Consider the following 23,774-nt stretch of genomic DNA (forward strand, 5'->3'; position numbering starts at 1 on the left):
AGTGACAAATCATTAGAGTAACACAAGAACAGTTCCAACTTCATTCTGTGTACTAAAAAAATTTTCTTGTCCAAATAGTTGTCAGAGCTATTTTTTTGTCAGTAAATATTACAATTTTGTATGTGTGGTACCTTTTTGTGTGTTTGGCAGTTCCTGTAGTACCTGGTTTGAAGCAAAGGGAATAGAGTAAGGAAGAGAGCACCAGATGGCTGGCATGTTTATCTTGGTTCTATTTCCGCCAGCATGTTTATCAGTCACTTGCCCAGCCGCCTTCCTACTGCCACCACTGCCCTCATACTTTATTTTAGTGCATTTCATTATGCTGTTAGGAGGTGCCCACAAGCAAGTTTCTAATTGTCAGCTTCTTTGTTAGGTTTAAAAATGTGTATGACTGAGGGGGGGCATCCAATGACGTGTTTAGGATCATTAGTCAGTTTTTAATAGACAAAGGATTTGATAAGAAATGACAGTAGGGAAATTAACTATGATGAGTACATGACCGAGATTATAAATAGTTAGGTGGTGTCTATTTACTGATACGGATCAGGTTTGTACATAAATCTTTCTCTTTCTTTCAGACACATTCCAAGCTCTTATCCAGTATCCCGATGTTGTCACAGCTCAGGCAGCCAAAATGGTAAGACCAAGTTGTGTATCAAAATGAGAGAGATCTTGAAAAAAAAAATTCATGCTTTGAGGTATTGTTTATCTCGTAGAATAGTTTTTAAGAGTTACAGATATCTAAGAGACCAATAAAATTCTATGCTTAAAAATTTAATAGCCTCTACATTTTTTTTTTGCTATCATTGTTTTTAAGATTTTACTTACTTTCATCATAGATTCCGGGAATCATGCTATGTACTGAAAAGGTGTTTTTACAATATTTAACCCCTCATAGCTTAAGAAAGTAATATCAGTGAAATGATAGTAATATCAAAAGGTTTTCACCTATAGTAGATAATATAAAGCAGTACACACATCATGATGCATCTTAATTTTATTTCTATACAAACAGACACTGGATGGCCAGAATATCTACAATGCATGCTGCACCCTCCGAATTGAGTACAGCAAGCTGAGCAACCTTAATGTGAAGTACAACAATGACAAGTCTCGAGACTACACCAACCCTAACCTTCCAACAGGCGATCCTGCCCTGGATTCTGCCTTGGCTATTGGTGGTAAGTGGCCTGGCCTGCTCTGCAGTGTGGTCAACAAGCGGGCCACTCCCTGCACGCAATGTGGGCTGCTTCCCACGTGGGCCACCCTGCATGCAAAGTGGCCCATTTATTCACCAATAAATCCAGCACCGTGTCACACTCTTGCCAAAGTTGATGTAAATAGGTGAACATTAATCAAGATGGTTGTGCTGCAGCCCTAATATTTTTTCTTTAGAAAGGAAGTTGACCTTTGTTAGAAGTAGATAAGACTAACGTAAGATGTTGAGGCTTTTGCCATGGCTTGAGTTTGACTGGTGTGGGCTGAGGTGGACCCCAATCTGCTCTCTTCTGGACTCCTCTTCCCCAGACTTCACCAGCCTGTCCCCCTCTTCTCTTCTACCAGACTGCTTACCAACTTTTCCTCTCCATTCCTCTGTCCACTGCTGGACATTTCCCATTGCGTTTTTCGTTGATTTTTATATACCGTATTTATTTGATTTCACAAACATTGTGATTTACAGTACAAGACAAAAAAAAAGAAAGACTAATCAGGACAAGAACTAAAGATTTTTAATTATTTATTATTGATTATTTTTTCTTATCATTATTATTATTATTTTTTTTTTTTGTCTGCCTCAGTATTTTGATAAATATATTTTTGATTTAGCTATATCAGGGGTTTGATTATATTTTTGTTTTTTATGATTTTTTTTTTTATTACTGTATTTGTTTTTACTCCAAAAACCTTTCCAAAACAGTCCCTATGTAATCCCCAGAATTTCATCCTTAGAAAGATGAGAGAGAAAATGCCATTAAAAGGGTGACCCATTGGTTTCCTGCAGCCTCCCCAAAACTGAACAAAAACCACAGTAGTCCAGTTGATTTGGAAGAAAAGGGGACACTTTTGGAAACAAAGAAAAGTGATTTTGTGTGTGTTGGTTTTTATTGAGTTTTGTGGTGTTTGGAGGGTAAACCCTGTGATGTCCGTACGTAGCAGCACCTCTGCCACACATGACCCGAGTGCACGTGACCACCGTTGTCTAACACACACTGGCACACACTCGCCCTCATACTTGACCCAAAGCTTCTGTAGGTTGGAAGCTATGCTTATCTAATTACAAATTGTAGCTGTTGGGATTCACAGAAGCAGTCAGTTAAAGAGCTTTTTTATTTGCACTAATCCAAATGTAGAACTATCAGCAAAGTAGATTCAGAGAGCGAGAGAGAGCAGTTAGTACTTGACATAGAGTACCAGATGGGTGTATGTGGGCATGTTGTTAGTTGTGCACTGTTGTTGTGTTAGTTAGGGGTCTTGTGGGAACAGCGGTCTCTGCTCACCTATTGAAGCCCATCCCAGTATGCTGCTTTATCTGAGCAGCACTGGTAAATGGAAAAAAGACAGTCCAAATGTTAGAAAGTTTGAGGTCACTGCTCAGTTGGGGACTATTGATCCTTACAATTGTTTGTCCTCAGAATTCTAAGATCCTGTGTTTTTTTCATTTTGTGATGAGGGATTGTATGATTCTGGCTGGAAGTAGAGACAGTTTTCCCCTGCCAGAGGGTGTGTGTGTGGTAGGGGCTCGTGGACCCAGCCTCAGGGTGTGCTATCAATATTGTAGGTGCCCCCGGTGTGCTAGCCTCCCCGTTTGCTGCAATGCATGGACTCTCGTCGCCGCTAACCGCTGCCTATGGGGCCTCACCTGCGGGAGGTACGGTACTGCACGATTAACACTGCTGCCACTTTCACCACCCCCCTTACAGTTCTACTCCCATGTCGTGACCTGCTTGTTGCCTAGCAAGTCTTTAATCTGTGTCCCTCGTTGCTTGGGTTACATATGTTGTCCTTTTTGTAAATGTGGCTGTAGCAACATTCAGATCAAAGTACAGATTAGAGTTTATGAAGAATAATCATGAAGTCATTAAACATGCAAACAGGCTACATCTTGGGAGAGTAAAGTTCATTAAGGGGAACCTCAGTGGTTGGTGGTGGGTGGTACCATATGCTTTTTGTTATTACTAATATTATTACATAGTAAGGCCAAGGCTAGAAATGACAGCTTGATATAATTGTGAGGAATGAAGTCTGTCGTCAATCATTATTTTTTGATTCACCACTTTTTTATATAATTTTTATATTTTATATCAAAAACCTCTATTTTATATATGTACACATAAAGTTGCTGCAGGGAACCCATTCATGGGATCACTGTGGCTTCTAGAAAATAGGCCATATTTAGCGCACATGGTCAGTTTGCTAAGTGGGGGAGAGAGAGAGAAAAAAAAGAAAAGAAATGGAACTTGTACTATTGATGCATGTTGGATTGTGAAGCAAGAACTGTTACATGTTTCTGTGTTCTATGACATTTAGGTGAAGTAGAAAACAGTAGCCATTTCAGTGCTCTTGTGTTTCGTGAAGGGGAAAGTTGAAGGATTCAGGAAAGTAGCAGTCTAATATCCATAAAGGCTCATGGAAGACCCTAAACAGCATAAGCATGCACTGAATCTTTCCTCAAATTTCTCCCAGTCATTTAGCCAAGAATATTTGTTCGTATCTGCATACATATAGTTGTGCGTGCCACATGCATGTATATATGCACATGCATGTGTATATATGTACATGTATATGCACATGCATGTGTATATATGTACATGTATATGCATGCATGTGTATATATGTACATGTATATGCACATGCATGTGTATATATGTACATGTATATGCACATGCATGTGTATATATGTACATGTATATGCACATGCATGTGTATATATGTACATGTATATATTAATTATTTTATAGTTGACAATCTAACTTTATAATTTTTCTCAAGTGCTGCACGTGCTCACACAAACATTCAATCTTACATGCATAGACAAGGTATTTGATTTGTGTTTATATAGAATCGAGTTATATATATGGAAAAGCACATCAACACTAAATGTGTACATATGTATGTAGACAATGCTGATTTTAACTTTTGTATTTCTTAATCTTTTGCCGAATTATTGATAGTGTATTGTCCCCCCCCCCCCCCCTTATTTTGATAAGATCCGTCGGCTCCTAATAACTGTCAATGTGGTAACTAATTTGCTCATTGTTTATTGATAGTTAATAACTTCCAACTGTAGAGTATAAACATTTATTCTTTCACACTTGTGCAAATTTTATTTCCTCTGATTTTGTACAATGTTCATTAGACTCCTGTCTTTATTTGGTTTATATAGTCATTTACTTACTTGGCCTTACTTGACTTGATATTTGTGTGAATTTGTATTTGTATTTGTTATTTATCAATAATTCTGGCTTTGCAGATTCAAACTTTTGTGTAAAAATATTGAGAGCTTGTGGTCCTGATACAGAGAATATCATATTTAATCCTTGAGCATATCAAGTGGTGGGAACTGACAAGAGTTTGAAATTTAGTGAGCTAGATTGGAATTTGCATTTTGCTAATGAGTCCTGTTCAGTATTTGATAAGCTAGGATTATATATATGTATATAATATATATATATATATATATAATTATATATTATATATATATTATATATATATTTATATATTTATATATATTTATATATATATTATATATATATATATATATTTATATATATATATATATTTATATATATATATATATATATATATATATATATATATATATATATATATATATATATATATATAATATATATATTTACATTTATTTACAATATTGTACCATTTCTCTTTTGATATGGTGTAATTGATAAAAGATAAAGGTATAAAAAAATACAAGAAAGGCACCCTTTCACAAGCCATGGAGCTGATGTATCATTTCAAGTGTCCATTCATATGACCTTATGCCTCTGCATGGGTTGTAACATTATGGACCAGTCTTAGAATCCAAGATTTACTATCACATTTTTGTGATAGACTGTTGCTAAGAAACATTAAAAATGTCAGAAGCTTGGAAATGAACACAGTACATGCTAGTGGAAGGGCCTGAGGTCAGATCAGTTAATTTATATTAATTTCATGCAGACTGATTATGCAAAGTGTGATAATGTCTTAACTGTATTTATATGTAGTAGAAGAGTTGGGTCGGTGAAAGGTTGTGTGGTTGAGAGTAAATGCTTGCACATGTGTTATACATGTGTACCCTATACTTGATGGTCTGATTGTTTGCATGTTTGACAGTTTTGTAAGCATTTTCTCTATTAATGTATGTTTCCAGTAAATATTGTGTACATAGAGCCACGTCCTCATCTTCAAATTTTTCTTGGGAGAGCCTTGAACTGGCCATTGCTCCTTTCTTTCCTGAGCCACAACAAATAAATAAGGAAACAATAACCTGTCCAAGCTTCACATTCCAACACTCGAGCATCAGCAATTCCAATCCAGTTTGCCTTTTAATCAGGGAATTCCAGTCTTGCAAGCTTTTCATTTCTTTTAAGGCTCTTAAGATTCCATAGAAATAGCTCCTTTAGAGAGATTTAAGTCCTGAAAATGTGTGTGTGTGTGTGTGTGTTTGTTTTACAAGTGAAGTGTGTGTACCATGCATACGCACATGCACACTTCAGTCACTGAAACATCACAGCCTGAAACTTCCATTGAACATGAAAACACTAATTGGTTATAGCCGTTCAAAAGATAGTAGGCACTCCACAATTACTACTATTATTCATAAGGCTCCTGTGATGATCATGCGCGTGGGCACGCGCACATGCACAAGCACGCGCCACACACACACAACACACACACACACACACACACACACACACACACACACACTCTCTCTCTCTCTCTCTCTCTCTCTCTCTCTCTCTCTCTCTCTCTCTCTCTCTCTCTCTCTCTCCTCATCTCACTCACTCACTCACTCCTCACTCTCACTCACTCACTCCTCCACACATCCTCCTCACTCACTCACACTTCTCCTCTCTCTCTCACTACACATCTCTCTCTCTCTCTCTCACTCACACACTCTCTCTCTCTCTCTCACTCACACACCTCTCTCTCTCTCTCTCACTCACCCACTCCTCCTCTCTCTCTCTCTCCCCCTCCACCTCCTCTCTCCTCTCTCCTCCCTCTTCCCCCCTCCGCCTCTTCCCCTCTCTCCCCCCCTCGCCTCTCCTCTCTCTGCCCCTCTCTCCCCACCTCGCCTCTCTCTCTCTCTCCCCACCTCGCCCGCCTCTCCTCTCTCTCCCCACCTCCCTCGCCTCTCCTCTCTCTCCCCACCTCGCCTCGCCTCTCCTCTCTCTCCCACTCCCCACCTCCCCTCGCCCTCTCCTTCTCTCTCCCCACCTCGCCTCGCCTCTCCTCTCTCTCCCCACCTCCCTCGCCCTCTCCTCTCTCTCCCCACCTCGCCTCGCCTCTCCCCTCCCCCCTCGCCTCGCCTCGGCCTCTCTCCTCTCTCTCCCCACCTCGCCTCGCCTCTCCTCTCTCTCCCCACCTCGCCTCGCCTCTCCTCTCTCTCCCCACCTCCCTCGCCTCTCCTCTCTCTCCCCACCTCGCCTCGCCTCTCTTTCTCTCCCCCCTCCCTCTCCCTCTCCTCTCTCTCCCCACCTCCCTCTCCCTCTCCTCTCTCTCCCCACCTCCCTCTCCCTCTCCCTCTCCATGAAACATTACATTTTTATTTTTCTGCATTAAAGTTTTTTTTTTTTTTCCCATAATAAATGTTTTATCAATTATACAGGTTTCTCTTTAAAATATATATATAATAAAATAAAAGATAAAAGGTTTTATGCTCTCTCTCTCTCTCTCTCTCTCTCTCTCTCTCTCTCTCTCTCTCTCTCTCTCTCTCTCTCTCTCTCTCTCTCTCTCTCTCTCTCTCTCTCCCCCTCTACCTCTACCTCTACCTCTCCCCTCCCCCCTCCCTCCCTCCCTCTCCTTTCTTTAATTCTCCCCTCTCCCCCTGTCTCCCCTATTTCTCATTTGATCAGAATGTAAACAATGGTTGTTGTTTACATTTGTGCTATGTATTTGCTTTTCTGTTGATCATCTATTTTTATTATTTTGCCTGCCTGTGTGTTATTCATCTATTTATATATATATATATATATATATATATATATATATATATATATTATATATATATATATATATATATATATATATATATTTTTTTTTTTTTTTTTTTTTTTTTTTTTTTACCTAAACACCGTTTGGTTCTACATGTGCGTATGTGTTAACAAGGGAGTATATGAATTTGTGTACAATTTATATATATATATATATATATATATATATATATATATATATATATATATATATATATATATATATATATATGCATAAAGACACACACACACACATACACACACACACACACACACACACACACACCACACACACACACACACCACACACACACACACACACACACACACACACACAGTCTCTCTCTCTCTCTAATACATATAATGTATAAAAGAATTATATATATAGATATATATATAGATATTGATATATATAGATATTGATATACATAATATATATTAGATATTGATATATTACTAATATATATATATATATATATATATATATATACATATAAATATATATATATATGATATTGATATACATATAAATATATATATATATATATGATATTGATATACATATAAATATATATATATATATATATATATATATATATATATTATATATATATATATATATATATATATATATATATATATATATATATATATATATATATATATATATATATATATATATATATATATTAGTGTGATCATACATTACATATAGGGTATGTTTATATGTATTTGTGTATGTGTATATATAAATTATTGAAACTTGAACCTAGATAAGTTATATTAAATATGTATAAATATATAAAGAATGTACTTGAATTGTGTAGGTCTCTATTATTTGTTTTATTTAATGGTATATTGAATTAATAATTTTTAATATAGTTTATTTCTTTGTCATATGCCATTACAATAATCAAATAATATTTAGGTTTGATGGAAGGGTATTTCTCTCTCATACTCACCTATAAGTTTCCTTGTATCTATCAGTCCTTTATCTTCCTATAGTCTTGTTAAACACTCAGCCTTACTTCCTTATCCTCTCTCTCTTAGTAAACCTTTCATCCCGGTTTCAAAAAGAAAAGAAAAAAAAAACTGTACATAAACATGGAAGGAATTTCCCTTTATCCTCCCTCCCCTCCCCTCCCCTCCCCCAGCTTTTTCTCTTTCTAGCCTACTAGACCTGTGTTCACTTCATCCTGACCAAGATCCGGTTAGTTTCGGGTCACTCCTGGACCTGTCTGGGGTCACTCCCGGTCACTTTATTGCTTCCCACTGCAGACACTCCTCGGTGTTGCTGAGCCTTCACTGGCCGCCACCACTACATGTTTTATCTCTCTTACCTCGGACTGCTGCCATACTGTTTCTAATGCTGAGCCCTTGTCATCATTTTAGAAATGTGATAGTCAGCTGTTCCTGTGTTAGCATGTCTTAAACTGACCTGACTTGGGCTCTCACTGTGTACTATCTCTGTTTCAGTTTCTTCTCTTTCAGCTCCTAATCTGAACTTACCGAACCGTACTGGCGAGAACGCTACACCGACAGGTAGGTTAAATGTGAAGACGCGCACCTGCTATGCTTTGACATTAGGGTGAAAAACCGGGATCCTCCATAACTGTCTTTTCAAGTCTTACATTATTCTCATTTGATAAAAGGCTCTCTTACTTTCTCTACAGGATTATTGATCCTGGTTTTTACATCCTTCCCTTGTCCTTAGTTCTATGCACCAGCTAATTTTTAGAAGAGGAACGTTGAATTCATTAAAGTATCTTTGCAATAGTGAGATGAAATTGTAAAGTTCCCCAAAGAAAAAAAAAATCTTGCATTTAAACTTTGCATTGTAATAAAGATGTTTGTTCAGTTAAAGTGTTCAATTTTTTGAAATTGTAGTATATGTAAATGATGTTGCAAGAGCATTGATGAACTTAACTGTGGAGTGTTTACACAATATTTAAAAAAAAAAAAAAAAAAAAAGTATAAGGGGTTTGACGAAGGAAAATGGTGTGTTGCAGGCATGCCGTTTACAGGTATGCCCTTGGCGGGTGTAACTCCAACTGCTGCAGCCCTTGGTGCTGCTGGCATCCGTCTCCCAGGCCAGCCTTCACCCAACTGTGTTCTGCTCGTGTCCAACTTGAATGAAGAGGTCAGTGTAATTGCTTGCTGTTAGAGCAACTTTAGTTTGCCATAGCTTTTGGAAGCCAATGCAGATTACTTCTATTTTAGACATTTTTTGCTCCTATATTGTTTTTTCAGTCTAGCAGAATGTTCAGAAATATAAATATTGTGAGGAAGTTTATATATATATTTATATATAAATAATATATATATACAGATTGAAGCTTATGCTGTGTTCATGAATTCCTTGGTTTGATACTGTTAAGTGAAACATGTATGTATCAGTTATGCTGTAAAATGTGCTTCACTCGGTACTTTTTGAGTGAAGTGCCAGATGGTGAAAGAAATGGGAGAGTATTGTAGGTTTTACTTTTTCTTTTCTAAATTGGTATTCATATGGATTATCTGAAAACTTTGTAATTATTATTTCTTCTAAAGTAATAGTAAACATTTGTATTATAATTTCTCTCTTTTCAAACCATCTGTTTTGATATTTTGACAGCTGCATGACCTCTGCTTGGATGACACAGCAGTAATCGAGAGTGCTGCACTGGAGTCTTATTATAGTTTGATCCTCTCAACCCAGTTTGCTCCAATAATTTTCTAGCATTGCAAGCATGTGCTGCTCTATTTATCCTGTTAAGTTCAAATGCTAGCACACTCGTGAGTGATTCAAGCATGGGTCTGCCCAGTGATCACAATTTGTACCTTGTGAAAAGCCATGTATGCTCAACCATTAGCTCATCACCATAGCCAGTAATACCTTCTTATGATTTTGTACAAAGTGGCATACCCATTTTTTTTTTCTGTGCCATATGAATTGTAAAGCATTTTTCCCCAGCATTTATGTTTTAATTTCTCCTAGGATACACTTGATCTGTTATAGATAAAACTGTAAAGTACTTCCCAGCTTACATAATATATATGAGCTACATGCAACTTTTAACTGATGGTTAAATCCTGGTGGATGTGTAATAACCTTGTTTTTCATGTTCTTATTAATACCTGGCTTTAAAAAGAGATGAAAAATTCTTAACTCCTTCTGTAAATATATTTATTTATTTCTTCTCCCACCACCCACCCCCTTTTTCTGTTCATTTTTTAAAACTATTAATACCTCCCCCCCCCTCCCAGTCCACCCCCACCTCCCTCCCCCGTTTCTTTTTTCCAAAGTGGTTATGCATTACCCAGGATTTTTTAATAATAATAAGACATTCTCTGGATCAAGATGCCAGTACTTTTTAATTTTTTTTTTTACCAATCTGGGCAGAAGACAAGGCAAAACATCCCTTTTACATAGTGAACCTTAAATGTGCTGCTGCCTTTCTTTGCCGAGCTGCCATTGGGCTTGATCTTGGTGCCAGAGAGTGGTCCCTGCTGGTCTTTGGCAACACTAGACACTCCACTCTACCTCCAAATGCTGCCAACACTAACCTTCTGACACTCCCACTGCTCCCACTCATTGTTCAAGGACCCGTCTATGGCAGGGACAAGTGTTGGATTTTGTCCTAGAGCTAGTTAGCAAAATTGTTGAGAATGTGTGTGATCCCAGGCCATCAGAATTTATATGGTTGTTATGCGGTCTTGTGGTGAGGTGTGCAGTGTGGTCAGAGAGTGTTGGCAACATAGTTGGTGTTATGTGGTGTCAGTGCCAGCACCAGGCCAGCAACACTACTGCCCCCCTACATTAGCCCACAACCAATGGCCAGAACCTGAGGGTCGTGTCTAACGTGATGTGTTTTATGTTCTCTTGCTGTGGTGCCCCCTGGACTCCATCTTTCTTGCTGGACTGGCCTCTCCTTCGCGACTCTCCTCTACTGTAGATGGTCACGCCTGACGCTCTCTTTACCCTCTTCGGTACGTCACTCAGTCATTGCACGTGCAGCACCCCTGTGTGTTGTACACTTGTTACTTTTTTATAGCATAGAGTATAGAATCCAGTCTCTTTTTATTATCATTCAAGTTGAGAGAAAATCTGGCAAAACTTTTACTACATCCACATTTGTATTGCATCCTTATATAGTATAAATTTTATTTACCTCTTGTGTCATTTTTAAAAGTAGTACTTTATATTAGTTTTAAATGACATTTCCAGCATACTTTAAATGGTTGTAAACCATTTTCCATGTGTTCAGTCCATTATTATAATTTTCCAAGTTCCTTTTTAATGCATGCAGTGTGTGAAAACTGTAAATATGTATCCCTCCCTGAGACCTTGACAATGATATGCACTGTCACTAATTGATTCTTCAGTAGCATTTGTGTTTTACAGGCTTGTTTTTTCATTTTCTCCTCCTCCATTCCCAAATCACAGTGTGGATAAGTATTGCTACTAATAACAAGAACTTTTAATTTATATGTATATAGTAGTATTTGTGTTTGTACTGCCTGACTGCTCCACTGGTTTGCATATTCTGATGGGTTTGGGTTGCAGTCTACTTTTTCTAAATTAACACTGGCTATCAAAGCCGTGAATAAATTAAATGTATGTAACACTGTTTACCGTTGCCTCGTTAAGTTAGTGAGAAAACCGGGCGTAATGTTACATTTATGATGGTGCACTTTCAGCAGTATTTGATGCTACTTCATGTAATGTACATTTTCTTCATATTTTTTTCTAGTAAATGTTTTTTTAATTCTTCAAGGGTTATTGTAAGTCCGTAATTGTCAAAGGTGTTTCATGTTGACTTTAATGTGGAGAATGTTTTAGAAGTGTAGCAAAAGCGAAAAAGACCTCAAAAGGAAAAAGTGGGCTCTGTGTGAAAAGCAGGCAGACAGTTGCAGCGTTGATGTACAGTGGATGGCGTCCTCTGCTCTTCCTATCAACTGTGTAGTAAGTAACCAACAAACCCTTTGCTGATGTACTTTACAGGAGTGTACGGAGATGTCCAACGTGTCAAGATTCTTTTCAACAAGAAGGATAATGCCTTGGTTCAGATGTCAGAACCTCATCAGACACAGCTTGGTGAGTTTTTGTTGTTTTTTTTTCCCCCCCTTTATATATAGGTAATTTTACAAAAAAGTTTGGTGTCTAATTGGTAGATTTATCCAGCTGAAGTAAAGTGGTTTTCTTTTTCTTCCCCTTTTTTCCAAGAATATTATTAGGATTTTTAAATATGTAAATCTTGTAATTGTGCAAATTTTGAATGTTCGTTAGGCAACAATGTAGGCACTTTGATATTTCCCTCAAGTAAAGCAAGTGCAGTAATGTGAGTGTTCAATTTCAGCCATCTCACACTTGGATAAGATGAAGACTTGGGGCAAGCAGATCCGTGTAACTTTGAGCAAGCACCAAACTGTACAGTTGCCCAAGGAAGGCCAGCCCGATGCTGGACTGACCAAGGACTACAGCAACTCCCCTCTCCACCGCTTCAAGAAGCCTGGCTCCAAGAACTACCAGGTAAGATTAATGGTTTAACCCATAAACCTTTGGAAAGCAGATGGATAATGAGAAGTTTCAATTCTGTGACAGGAGCTAGTGATCATAAATTAACTGTTTTATTTCCAGAACATCTACCCACCCAGTGCTACCCTGCATTTGTCCAACATCCCACCCACTGTTGATGAGGAACAGATAAAGGATGCCTTTGCTCATGCCGGAGCAAATGTTAAGGCATTCAAGTTCTTCCCGTAAGTCTTTAGAAGTAGTTTTGCTATGTGGATAACAGAATAGAGATTTTTCATTTTATTGATTTTTTTCTTTTTTCTTTTCTTTTCTTCAAACAAAACACTAAATATGGTCTTCTCCCACTCACAGCAAGGACAGGAAGATGGCACTGATACAGCTGGGTTCTGTAGAAGAAGCCATTGCAGCTCTCATTGTAAGTATTAGCTTGAATATAAGGAAATGTTAAAGATAATTCAGTTGTTTCATATAACATTTAAATAAAACCAGATATTACACTGTAGAGACAAGTGATGAAACCAGGTCCATAGGATGTTTTCTTCCTTTTTCTTTTTCTTTTGTTTCCTTTTTCTTTTTTTCTTTTTTTCTTTTTCTTTTTCTTTATTGCTCTCACCCTCACCGTCTCTCTAGCTCTTTTCCCTCCCTTTCCCCTTTTCCTTTTTCCATTTTACCAATTTGATTCAACCCCACAGAAAATGCACAACTTCCAACTGAGCGATTCCTCCCACTTGCGTGTGAGCTTCAGCAAGAGCACCATCTAGACGGCCCAGCCCATACAGCGGGTTGAGGGCCCTGGGATCTACACCTGATGGGGCTCGGTACCTAGGGCTGACGAGACTCTGGGAGGGAAGCAGCCTTAAGGAAGAAGAATAAGAATCCCAGGGATGGACGATCCCAATTGTCAGGAACCTTCTGGGAACTGGCACTTTTTTACCTTAGGGCATGGCATTTTTATTAATATAATTATACCTAGCTTAACCAAATGTGTTACACTATAAGGAGGCAGGACCTAGAGATATTTACGTACAAGTGAGAGAGATGATAATTGAGCTGAATTCAGGAAGATGCAATTTAACTAAAGGAACTCAATATTGGAGTTTATTTTTATTTTTTGTACCCATAAATGGTTTGGGTAGTCAAGTAGCCAATACCTGTGTACATTTTGCTACAAGTAAATTCTGCCGGACAGCCTGAATGTCTTTTGTATGTAAGGTGAAGGTTTTCACAGTATTAGGGGTGGTCTTGCCCCAAACGTGGGTGAGAAAAGGCCTCTGGTACTAGTATTATTCGCAGTGGTTCCTCGTGCTCTCTGAGATTGCCAAGGACTTAATGTTAAAACCTCAGCAAGCATGAGCCAGAATTAATTCTTTTTAAACCATGGTAGCTCTTTTTATTTTAAGTGTTTTGCAAGTGATACATGTTTAGAGCTAGATTGTGTAAGTATAATTGAAAATAGAGGAGAAGAGATGAGGCTAAATTATTATTAATGGATGGTAGCCATTGAAATTCTCACACAATTCATATTTTTTGGACAAAATGGAGGAACTATAATAGAAGTGTTAATATGGTAATTTATCTCACAATGTCAGTGTTATGAAAGCATATATTTTTGCATTTTTGACGTCTCCAAAGTGTAAACTGATATCAATCCTTTTCTTGATCAACTCTTCCGTCTAGGATTTTTCTCTTGATCATTCCAACTTAAAAGTCTTCTTTACCATTTGCTCGATGATTCCAATGTTTGTAAGGTAGGCAGACAGGGGCTGTGGTTGTTGTGCCCAGTTTTAACACAAGCACTGATTGGAACAGCTGATGCCAATTACAATTGTCCAACTGTACCTTTAGCAGCCTGTGGAACCAAGATCAGTGATTTTAAATAAAGTGGGTTATATTTTCCCGTGTATGGGTAACCAGAGGAGACTGCAGTTGTAGCCATGAGCATAGGTGGCATAGCATAGACTACTGTCAGGTCAACAATGGGAATTAGCCCGAGGATGACCCTAGGGATTCCAGAGGTATATCTAAATTCACGTAGGTTTATCTTGTGCTAACCATCTGGGTGTTTGTGAGGTGACAATAATGTTTGCCAGGCGTAGCATGTTAGCTAAGGGCAGTGAGTGGACTGTACCTGAGCGGGCACCTCCTCCACCCCTCTCTGCCACCTGGCCAGTCTGTGGTTGGGCTCTCCCACCCATGTTGTGGCATTCATTTATTGTTGTTCAGTGTATGTAGCCAATAGGAAATTTGATTAGCTTTTATTAATGATGATATACAAAGTATTATTTGTTATTTATCTAAAAAGAACTAAAAAAAAAAGGCAAGAAGCACAAAGGTTGAGCCATGCACCCAGGAAGTTGGCAGTATCTCATAGCTGGTTGCTGGAGGGCAAGGCAGTGCACTGTAGCATTCCCATCATCACTGGCCAGCCATATGCTTCGTCACCCCCTTGCCAGGAGGGGGGGGGGCTGTACCTGTACTCTCTCTTCATGCATACCCTGAGCACGGTGATTGCTAAGTTATTTTCTCCTGGATCTGTCACATACCAGTATTTATACAGGGCTTCAAATTAGCTGAAGGAAGTGCCCCTGCCCCCCCCGACAACCCAACACTAGTGTCCCATCTGTCTGAAACTTGCGACAAGACAATCCCAGAAAAAACTCGTTAGGCATCTAGTGTGGTACACGAGGTCTACACAATTACTTAAGACCTTGACGTGAGTTATTGACTCATAACTTCGGGCACGTGTTTGCCAAGTAGTATATAGTTTGAAGTATTTTTTTGGTAAAGCTGATTAGGAGCTTGGGTTAGAGTGCTCTTTTAAGATCTTTGAGCAACACCAGATCAACTGCTAAATTGGACCACACTGGGAAGGCTAGTAAACACTAATTTGCACATATCAGTTTCAGAGACTATTTTTGTACAACTGTGGTGCCTTTCTATGTGATATTCACAGTGTGGCACACGTCGGTCATTGGTCAGCTCGGACATATTCACTGATGTGGTAGCGTGAGAAAAATGTTGTACCCTGTACTCTCAGCTTAGAACTGCTGCGTCCTTGTATTCACCAATTCGACCTACTCCAACTTCCATGGGTGCAGTCAAGCAACTATTTTTACATCTACATGTGTAGAACTTGTATTTCCTGTTTCAATCACGTGTATGTCATGATGAAAGTAAAAGAACATCATCCTCTTTCTCCATTTTAGAAGATTCAATCTAGCTGACGGTCTCTTTCTCAAGTTAAACTCAAGGGTCTCACTGGTTCATGCTAATTCACTTTCCCTTTGAGGCGTCACTCGTTTAGCGCCAGCCCTCTTCCCACGACATCCTAAAGGCCACAGCCCAGTTGATCCGTTTGAATAATGGAGGGTTCAGCTGCTTGCCTGCAAATGCAACCTCTCCCAAGAATGGCCACTAACATGACATCCACTGAGCTGTTTCAAATAATCTCTGAAACACTTGAGAAAAAGGCCTATAAGTTTTGTGCCTCATACTTGTATTTGGAGGGAACAAAGTACCTTTACATTACTCTTCTAATATTGTAATATTTCTTAGAAGTGTGTAATTTTCTCTTTTCCCACTGCTTTGATGTAACCAACTTGTATACTTACCTATCTATTGTATCTATAATTACCATTCTGAAGCGCTTGCCAGGTTTTGCCCAGTCTCTGCATTGTAATCGGCATTTTGTAGTATCTATGAGCACAAAGTTAACAGTCCAAAGTAAAGACAAATAACAATTGGCAAATACATTAGAAAGGAAACATTAATAATAATAGTACTGAAAGAGGTTTTGGATTTACACAAAGCAGTAGGGCAGGAACCTGGTTAATCCCCGCATGACATCTAATGAAACAACAGTTGCAGTTCTTTCTTTTGGAACTTGCGGATTAAAAAAGGAAAAATCTCTGGAGGGATCACCATCGCCAGAAAGACAGCTGAGTTGTGCCTTGACCAGCTTTGCAGCATCTTTTTACTCGTCAGTGCTCGCTCGCTCGCTCATCAGACCCACCTCTCCTCCTCTTCCTGGCTGTCAGGGCATAGATCTTAAAAATGGAAATAAATGCGGCACCCTTGGAGAATACAAGCGCTTTATAGCACTGAGGAACAAATTTTAGCCCAGGACAGATCAGGTCTTGCATAGGGAGGGGTAGGCATAGCTAAGGGTAGGGTGCTAGACCAATTCTCTTATTGCACCTTCTTTGGTAAGGCCCACAATAACTTCATGTATTAACCTGTATTCTTGAAATCCAAATGGTTTTAAATTAATTGTTTTTATTGTGAATGTGGAAATGATGAGTGTTCATGCATATTTTCTGCATCTTATTCCAGAATGATATGAATCTGTCTATTTTGTGTTGACATTGCTAGCTCCATTATGGACTGTTTGGTAATAGACCGGCAGACCCATATTTGTCTATGTTGGATGGATCTGAGCAACATGAGCCAGGTACTGTGTTTAAGCATTATCATTTTGTAATAAATATGTATTTCGATAGTTTTGCATATCACTACGTCCTTCTGGTAGGGTGGGCTTCAAAAAAATTGCCCAATATGCGAAGTCTGTGCGATGGTGTTCTTCTAAAAGCTACAAGAAAGGTTATTGATTGGCTGCACTTCCAGTAGCTTTGATCGCTCTTTATGGTTGACTCATTGTTTGTGTTTAGGTTAGAGGCTATTTTGTAAGGTCAGGTTTATTAACACTAATGCCTACTACTCTATGCTACTGCTGTACTCTCTCTGTAGCCCTCGAGTTACTACTGTACTTCTCTCTCTCTTTCACATCATCATTCGAACTATACTATTCTTTATTTTCGGATAAGATAAAATATTTTCTAAAAGTATCTCTTGCCACTACTGCTCTACAATTGTGTTAGAGCTCTTGGTACCTCATCTTTCGGCCCCTGAAAGTCCTGCTCTCTCTCTCTTCTCTCTCTCTTCTTTTACTAATGCTAGGTCAGTTTAGGTCATGCTAGGCTACTAACCCTTGTGTATGTATTTATATATGGGTGTGCGTGCCTGCGTTAACGGATACATACATATTCGTGTATAGACACATTGCATATTCCAGTTTTATGTATTGTGTGTATATATGCACATGTATATAATTACTTAAGCGCGCATATATATTTCATACATACACATAAACATGCACATACACAAATGTTTGTATGTGTATGCAATGTATGATGATGATCTTCCTTTTCATATATGTATACAATATCTTATTTTGCTCTCAGACTGTCATGCTTTGCTCTATTGCATTTGTTCCTTGGTTTGAGGAGTGAGTTTGACTGATTCACATAATCATGACATCTTGAGAAACTTTTTTTCCTTTGTTAATTAGAAGACTTTACTTTTTTTGGCGATGTCCTTTGGAGAATTGGCAAAGATTTTGTAGCCAATGGAACAAGGGCCGCCATGTTAGTTCCCTAGTGTCACCTGGCCATGTCTCTAGAACACTTGCCACTATCCTGCCTCCTGTACCAGCCGTATCTACTACCACTTGATCCTGCATACATTTCTCTATATGTGTTTGTAAATGTACCACTCTCGTGTACTACTACTTGGTGTTAGTCATATCACTGTTCCATTCTACTACTACTACTACTACTACTATTACTACTACTACTACTACTACTCAGCTGTATTTGTATTTCATTGTAGAGGTGCTTGGTTGACCACATAAAGCCTACATATCTACTCTAATTCTTGTTCTTTTTTCCACCCTTCCTTCAGACACCAGTTTCTCAAGTGGCCATCTGTTTTCCTGATAACAGCTATGAATCTCCATACACGGCAGCCTCACAATATTGGCGATAATTCTGATGTGTTGATATTGTTGAGGGATTTTCTTATACCTTTTTGTATAGGCATTATTATCCTTTTTCGCTGCTTGAGTTGGGCTATATATATGGCAGTCTTGTATGCACTCATAGAATCTGCTCTCTTCACATAACAAGAACCACCATTTTGATTTCCATCACACGCAGATTATTTCGTTACTCACGCCGAAAAAGCATACTGCGACAATTTATTTAGTATATAGTTATAATGCCATTGTTTATAAAAAAAATAAGAATTTAAAATTCGCTACTTTACAATTATCAGTATTAGCATATATTATTGTCAAAGAAAGGAAGATAATAATCACTAGTCTTAAAATCATTAATTGAAAACTTGAAAATATTGATAAGATTGATTGTCCACATTATTGGAAGGTTTTAAGTAATTTTTGCAGGGAGCTCTCCTGCTTTACTAAATTAGGAAATGGCGTAACAAACGGAGGCACTGACGCTTCAAGGGTAATCCTACTTAATTTACAAATTCTTCTCCTTCACTCTACCTCTTTGCTGGTTCCTTTCTAGCACTTCATGAAATTCTTTGTGAAAGATCTAGAGCTGTGTAGTTAATTGAGATATGACATTTTTCAGCTATGTACATTTACCTCTGAAGAAAATTTGAACATTTCAAATTGAGTAAAATAGTAAAAGTGGCAGACCGCACAAACGACAGAGAACAACACCTATAGGGTATGTAAAAATTACGTCAGAATGAAACTCCTTGTAACACTGTTTCGATAGAACATCTTAGACCCAAGATGTCAGTCATAACGCTGTAAAATTGATAATGAGCAGCTAGGGGGGGAGTTTACTACATTTAATTATATAAGACTACTTTGCAGACTAGTTTACAAGGTGTAAATTAATTTATTTACGCAGACGGATTACAGTACAAAAGCTTCCGTTAACGGAGGGAGGAATAGTTTTTAGCAAGAATTTCTACTTATTAAAAAAAAAAACTTAAATTATGCTAAGCTGAACCATAAATATCAAAGTTTTGCACATAGAAAATCAAGTGAAGTCTTGGCAGATGATCACTATTGTGAAAACCAAATGTTTCATCGTATTACTCAACGTTTTACACACGTTTGAAGATTTACCAAACGGTGATAACTCGCATTCCTACACCACTCATTATTTAGGGAAAGGAAGTTGGACACCACACTAAAAGTAATAGAAAAGGAGGCGTTTGTATACAGAATTAGGTTACTCTTTTAAGTTGAACAGTTGTAAGTACAAGATTTTATAAAGTGCAGAGGACTTCAATTACATGCAATGAACTTTAATGTCGCCATAGTGGTTTTATATATGAAGAAAGAAAAACTCAACAGGATTTGTTAAATCAACAGGAGTCCCAAGAAACATGAGGCATAACCATTCATTACTAATATTATTCAGAATGTCAAGAGTTGAAGGTTTATATTTTGTAGATCTGTTGGTCATTCAGTATTCAGACTATTTGAATCTCGTATCAGGTCCCATTAAGAGATTGGCGGCATCCTTCAATTTCCATTTTTCATCAGCTTATGTATAAAGATAGTTAAAAATAAAAATAAAAATGTATAAAGACTATGTATTACCAAGACTTAAAAGATAAGAGTGAAGCAGCCACAAGGTGATGCAGACAGATTTTTTAAAAATGGTATAAGTGCATTTATTTCGCCGTGTTGAAATTGAATTTTGGGTTGCTAATCGCGAGGTGTTTAACAGCTATACTCTTGGTTTTGGATAATCCTTATTTACGAACTGACATTCACTTGGGTAGGTTTAAAAGAAGCAAGTATTTATTAACGTAAGGGACTATTTATTGCACAGCATATAAATCAGTATCAACGTTTATTAAGGATGCTGCATAACGAACAGCGAATAGGGAAAACACATTTACTTAACCATCATGAAAACGGTACAAATCTCATTTTCCGCATGGTTATCCGACACAAATTGGATACAGTAATATAAAGTAACAGAAATATTTGCTGTGAGTTTTCTTGATTATAATGCACTGTGGTCACCATGCGTGATGTGATTTTTTTCCCCAAAACTATGAAGATTGAGGAATAAGAACAAAAACAGAATCTCACTTCGCCACTTGAAAAGGTCTACTAAAATGTTACATGTTTAAATCGTAATAAAATGTCTGAGTGCACTGAAGTCTATGAAGGAATTACGTTATATGTTATATTTACCGTAATGATATAACGACTAAAAGTTGCTAAGGGTGACCTGATTATTTTAAACAAAGGGGAAAAATCTCCCTCTTCGGTACAAGACGAAATAAAGTTTCAACAATAACAAATGATCAATTGAAGTGCATATCAAACCAAGAAAGTAAACCATCACTGTCACTTATTAATAAGTGGATATAATGTAAGAAAAGAATTTAGACATCAAAATGTATGTCTGTTCAATATACATTCCATCACGTTTCAAATAAGATTCTAGTTTTTTTCGGGTATATATGCATGAATTATTAAAAACAACACGACATAAGATTACACGCTTATTTCCACACTTCTATTACACTTCCCGAAATTCTCCACGGGGATTACATGAACATTTGTTTTATATAAATTTCCATTGCATTTTACTGGATGTGACGTGTCCACTATGTGTAGATACAGAAGAGGAGAGTAAATGTTTGATACCACATCTGTTTACTTTTTCTCCTAAAGTTAAGGCTAAAATGAATATGGTAAACATGATATTCAACAGGAAATGTAAGAAATTACAATGAAGACTGCATTATTATGATACTGTGTGACCGCTGCAAATATGCTATTCGCACAGCCATAGATTCTCTCGTACCCCAAAAAGACAATCAAGTAGGCATTCTCCAGGAACATCAGGGAACTAAGCAAGCAACAGAGAAAGAAACGCATATACAACACAACAAAGGTGCGCAAGCATATAACACCACTGGACACTTAAGTATACTTACTAAAATCACTTGGCTGAGACATTATGAAAGTGAAACACAGCAAAGGGGCCTTGTATCCTGCTGGTAACATTGGAAACCCCAGGCGCTGGAAGTTATGTAAGACGTATAAACAAGACATCACTTTTTGTAAAAGACTGCACCCCCCTAATTCTGTTCTCGCTGCTACCATGGGGGAGGGATTATCATGGCCAGTAATGAAGACTGCACCCTTATTAAGGCACTGTGGCTTACCCCTTTATCAGACAGCCCGATGCTCCCGATTCCCCGACCTCAGGCTCCTTGCCCGTTGTTGTCGTGGAGGGGGGGGGGGGCTTAGGAGGCAAGGACTGGGACCTAATGCTGAGGATCTCCCCTGCCTTGGGCCACAGTCCTCGACTCTAATTTTGTTTTTTCCCCCTCCTGCATTTTCGTTTCCGTCCCTTCCCCAACCCCTTTCTTCCACTTACTAAGGTGTGAGAGCCGTGCTGAAGGGATGAAAGGCTGACTTTGTGCCTGCCCTGAACGGCCTGAGGGAGCCATGGGAACGGTAATTCCATTTTTTAGTTGTCTAGCCCTTACCCCTCAAGGGAATCCTAAGGGGTGGACTTTCTCTCCCCAACATACTCCAGGCTTACCATGGCCTATAATGATGTTATACCCTTATTAGGGGCAATGAGGCTTGCCCCTTCATCAAATAGCCCCACCAATTCAAACTCCCGGTTCCCCAACCCCAGGCTCTTCTTTAACCACGGCTCTGAACACTGCAACTACTACCCCTCCTCAATGCCTACTAGTACATTATCCACCCAAGTCAACACTCGATCTGCAAGAGACATTCCTACTCTCCCAACATGCTTAAACCTCATCACCTCTACCCCACAAACTTCTTCATCAACTACCCCGTCCTACCTTATTAGTACTTTACAGCCTTATTATCCACCTCTCCATAATACTACCTCCCTCAACACTACTCCCTCTTCCATAAGCCCCCCCGTCCTTTTTAACTGCCCCCGTCCCCTCTTCAAATATCCTGAAATAACTCTGTTCAGCCTAGCCAAATGAGATTCGATTTTTTTCGTGATCCCTCCCACAGCTTCCCTACTCGGAACAACACTCCCTTCCTCTTCCAACAATGTCCTCCAAAAAACAAGTAAGCTAAGTCCCCCCCCCCCTTTTCTATAGCCGAACCCCGAATCGTTTTCCCCGTTCCTTCGTCCCACAGTTACATCTGAAAACCAGTCTATAGCATAATCAACTCTAACTGATCTCTTTGGTAACCCCATTCCTGCAGAACCGGAACTGTCTCCATCTCCCCAGCCAACTGCCCGATCTATAACAAAAATTACTCGCCTGCCTCACGGACTATGATGTGACATCAGTACAGTGCTACTCCATTCCTCCCCAGAGGTCCATCATAAGAAAACCCCACTAATATTGCCAAAATTACTTTTCCATAGACATGAGCTTCCCTTTAATGTTTTACATTGGTGGAGAATCCTTTCCCCTGTCCCAAAGCATATCAACCTCCTCCCCCATCAGTTGCTTAAAATTGTTTTGGCATTTTAGGACATCCCTGGCCAAAACCATTTGCCCGTTTGCACAGCCAGATGCCCTCTATGTGGCCCAAACCTGGTTCCATATTCGATCAAAACTGCCTCTGCAACAGTCCATCACACACGTGCCAACTGTGGTGTCCCCTATAATGTATTTTATAGGGGCTACCCCACCTACAAATTTGAGTCAAAGGTGGCAACTCTCAGATACAGACTTGGATTCAATCTACTTGAAGCTAATCAGGAAGGCACGTCGACAAGGTTTTTCACTTACTCCCTACTCCAGTAATGTCGCTCGCTCTGCTTCCTCCCCATCCCTCCCCAAGACATTCCCTACACCCTCCCCTATACCTATTTCCTCCTACATCGTAACTTCCCCACTTTCCTACGTCCCCTACCTTTTTCCCCCGTCCAAAATTCCTTTTTTGCCATTCTAAAAATCCAGAACACTCCAATCTTTAACTGCAAACCCCAAACACACCCTCCTCTCCCCTCCCCGCCACTAACCCGCAGCAAGAACAGACCCAAACGTTTTTTTCAACCCTTTCTCTTACCAACACACCCCCCACCTACCTTTTGCCTCTCTTACTCCTCAGACACCAAGCCTCCCCCCTTTCCCCTCATAAGAAAAAGCCTTTTTTTTTCTCAACAAAAACTCCCCAACCAACTCCTTTACAGAAAAAACTCTTGAAAAATTTCAAAAAATTTATCTACTTGAGTCCCCTAAAACTGCCCACCAAAAAAAAA

The 23,774-nt window shown here is 38.7% G+C and overlaps 1 protein-coding gene across 37 annotated transcripts in view; it reads left to right on the top strand.

Annotated features, from left to right (window-relative positions):
* Positions 1 to 18,423, top strand: part of LOC119579214 (polypyrimidine tract-binding protein 1-like) — a 117,664-nt gene extending 99,241 nt beyond the window's left edge. For 8 of the 37 annotated variants that reach the window (XM_037926938.1, XM_037926939.1, XM_037926917.1 and 5 more), the window contains 11 exons: positions 579 to 637; positions 1,016 to 1,181; positions 2,780 to 2,869; positions 8,673 to 8,738; positions 9,206 to 9,336; positions 11,132 to 11,165; positions 12,181 to 12,273; positions 12,536 to 12,708; positions 12,817 to 12,938; positions 13,066 to 13,129; positions 13,407 to 18,423. In XM_037926938.1, coding sequence (XP_037782866.1) covers positions 579 to 637; positions 1,016 to 1,181; positions 2,780 to 2,869; positions 8,673 to 8,738; positions 9,206 to 9,336; positions 11,132 to 11,165; positions 12,181 to 12,273; positions 12,536 to 12,708; positions 12,817 to 12,938; positions 13,066 to 13,129; positions 13,407 to 13,475 — 1,067 coding nt within the window. In that variant the 3' untranslated portion in view covers positions 13,476 to 18,423. The remainder of the gene's footprint in view (positions 1 to 578; positions 638 to 1,015; positions 1,182 to 2,779; positions 2,870 to 8,672; positions 8,739 to 9,205; positions 9,337 to 11,131; positions 11,166 to 12,180; positions 12,274 to 12,535; positions 12,709 to 12,816; positions 12,939 to 13,065; positions 13,130 to 13,406) is intronic. The other 29 variants (XM_037926947.1, XM_037926935.1, XM_037926924.1 and 26 more) reach the window with 10 other exon arrangements.
* Positions 18,424 to 23,774: the final 5,351 nt, after the last annotated feature.

This window comes from Penaeus monodon, chromosome 12 (assembly GCF_015228065.2).
Source record: "Penaeus monodon isolate SGIC_2016 chromosome 12, NSTDA_Pmon_1, whole genome shotgun sequence".
Taxonomy (NCBI): Eukaryota; Metazoa; Arthropoda; class Malacostraca; order Decapoda; family Penaeidae; genus Penaeus; species Penaeus monodon.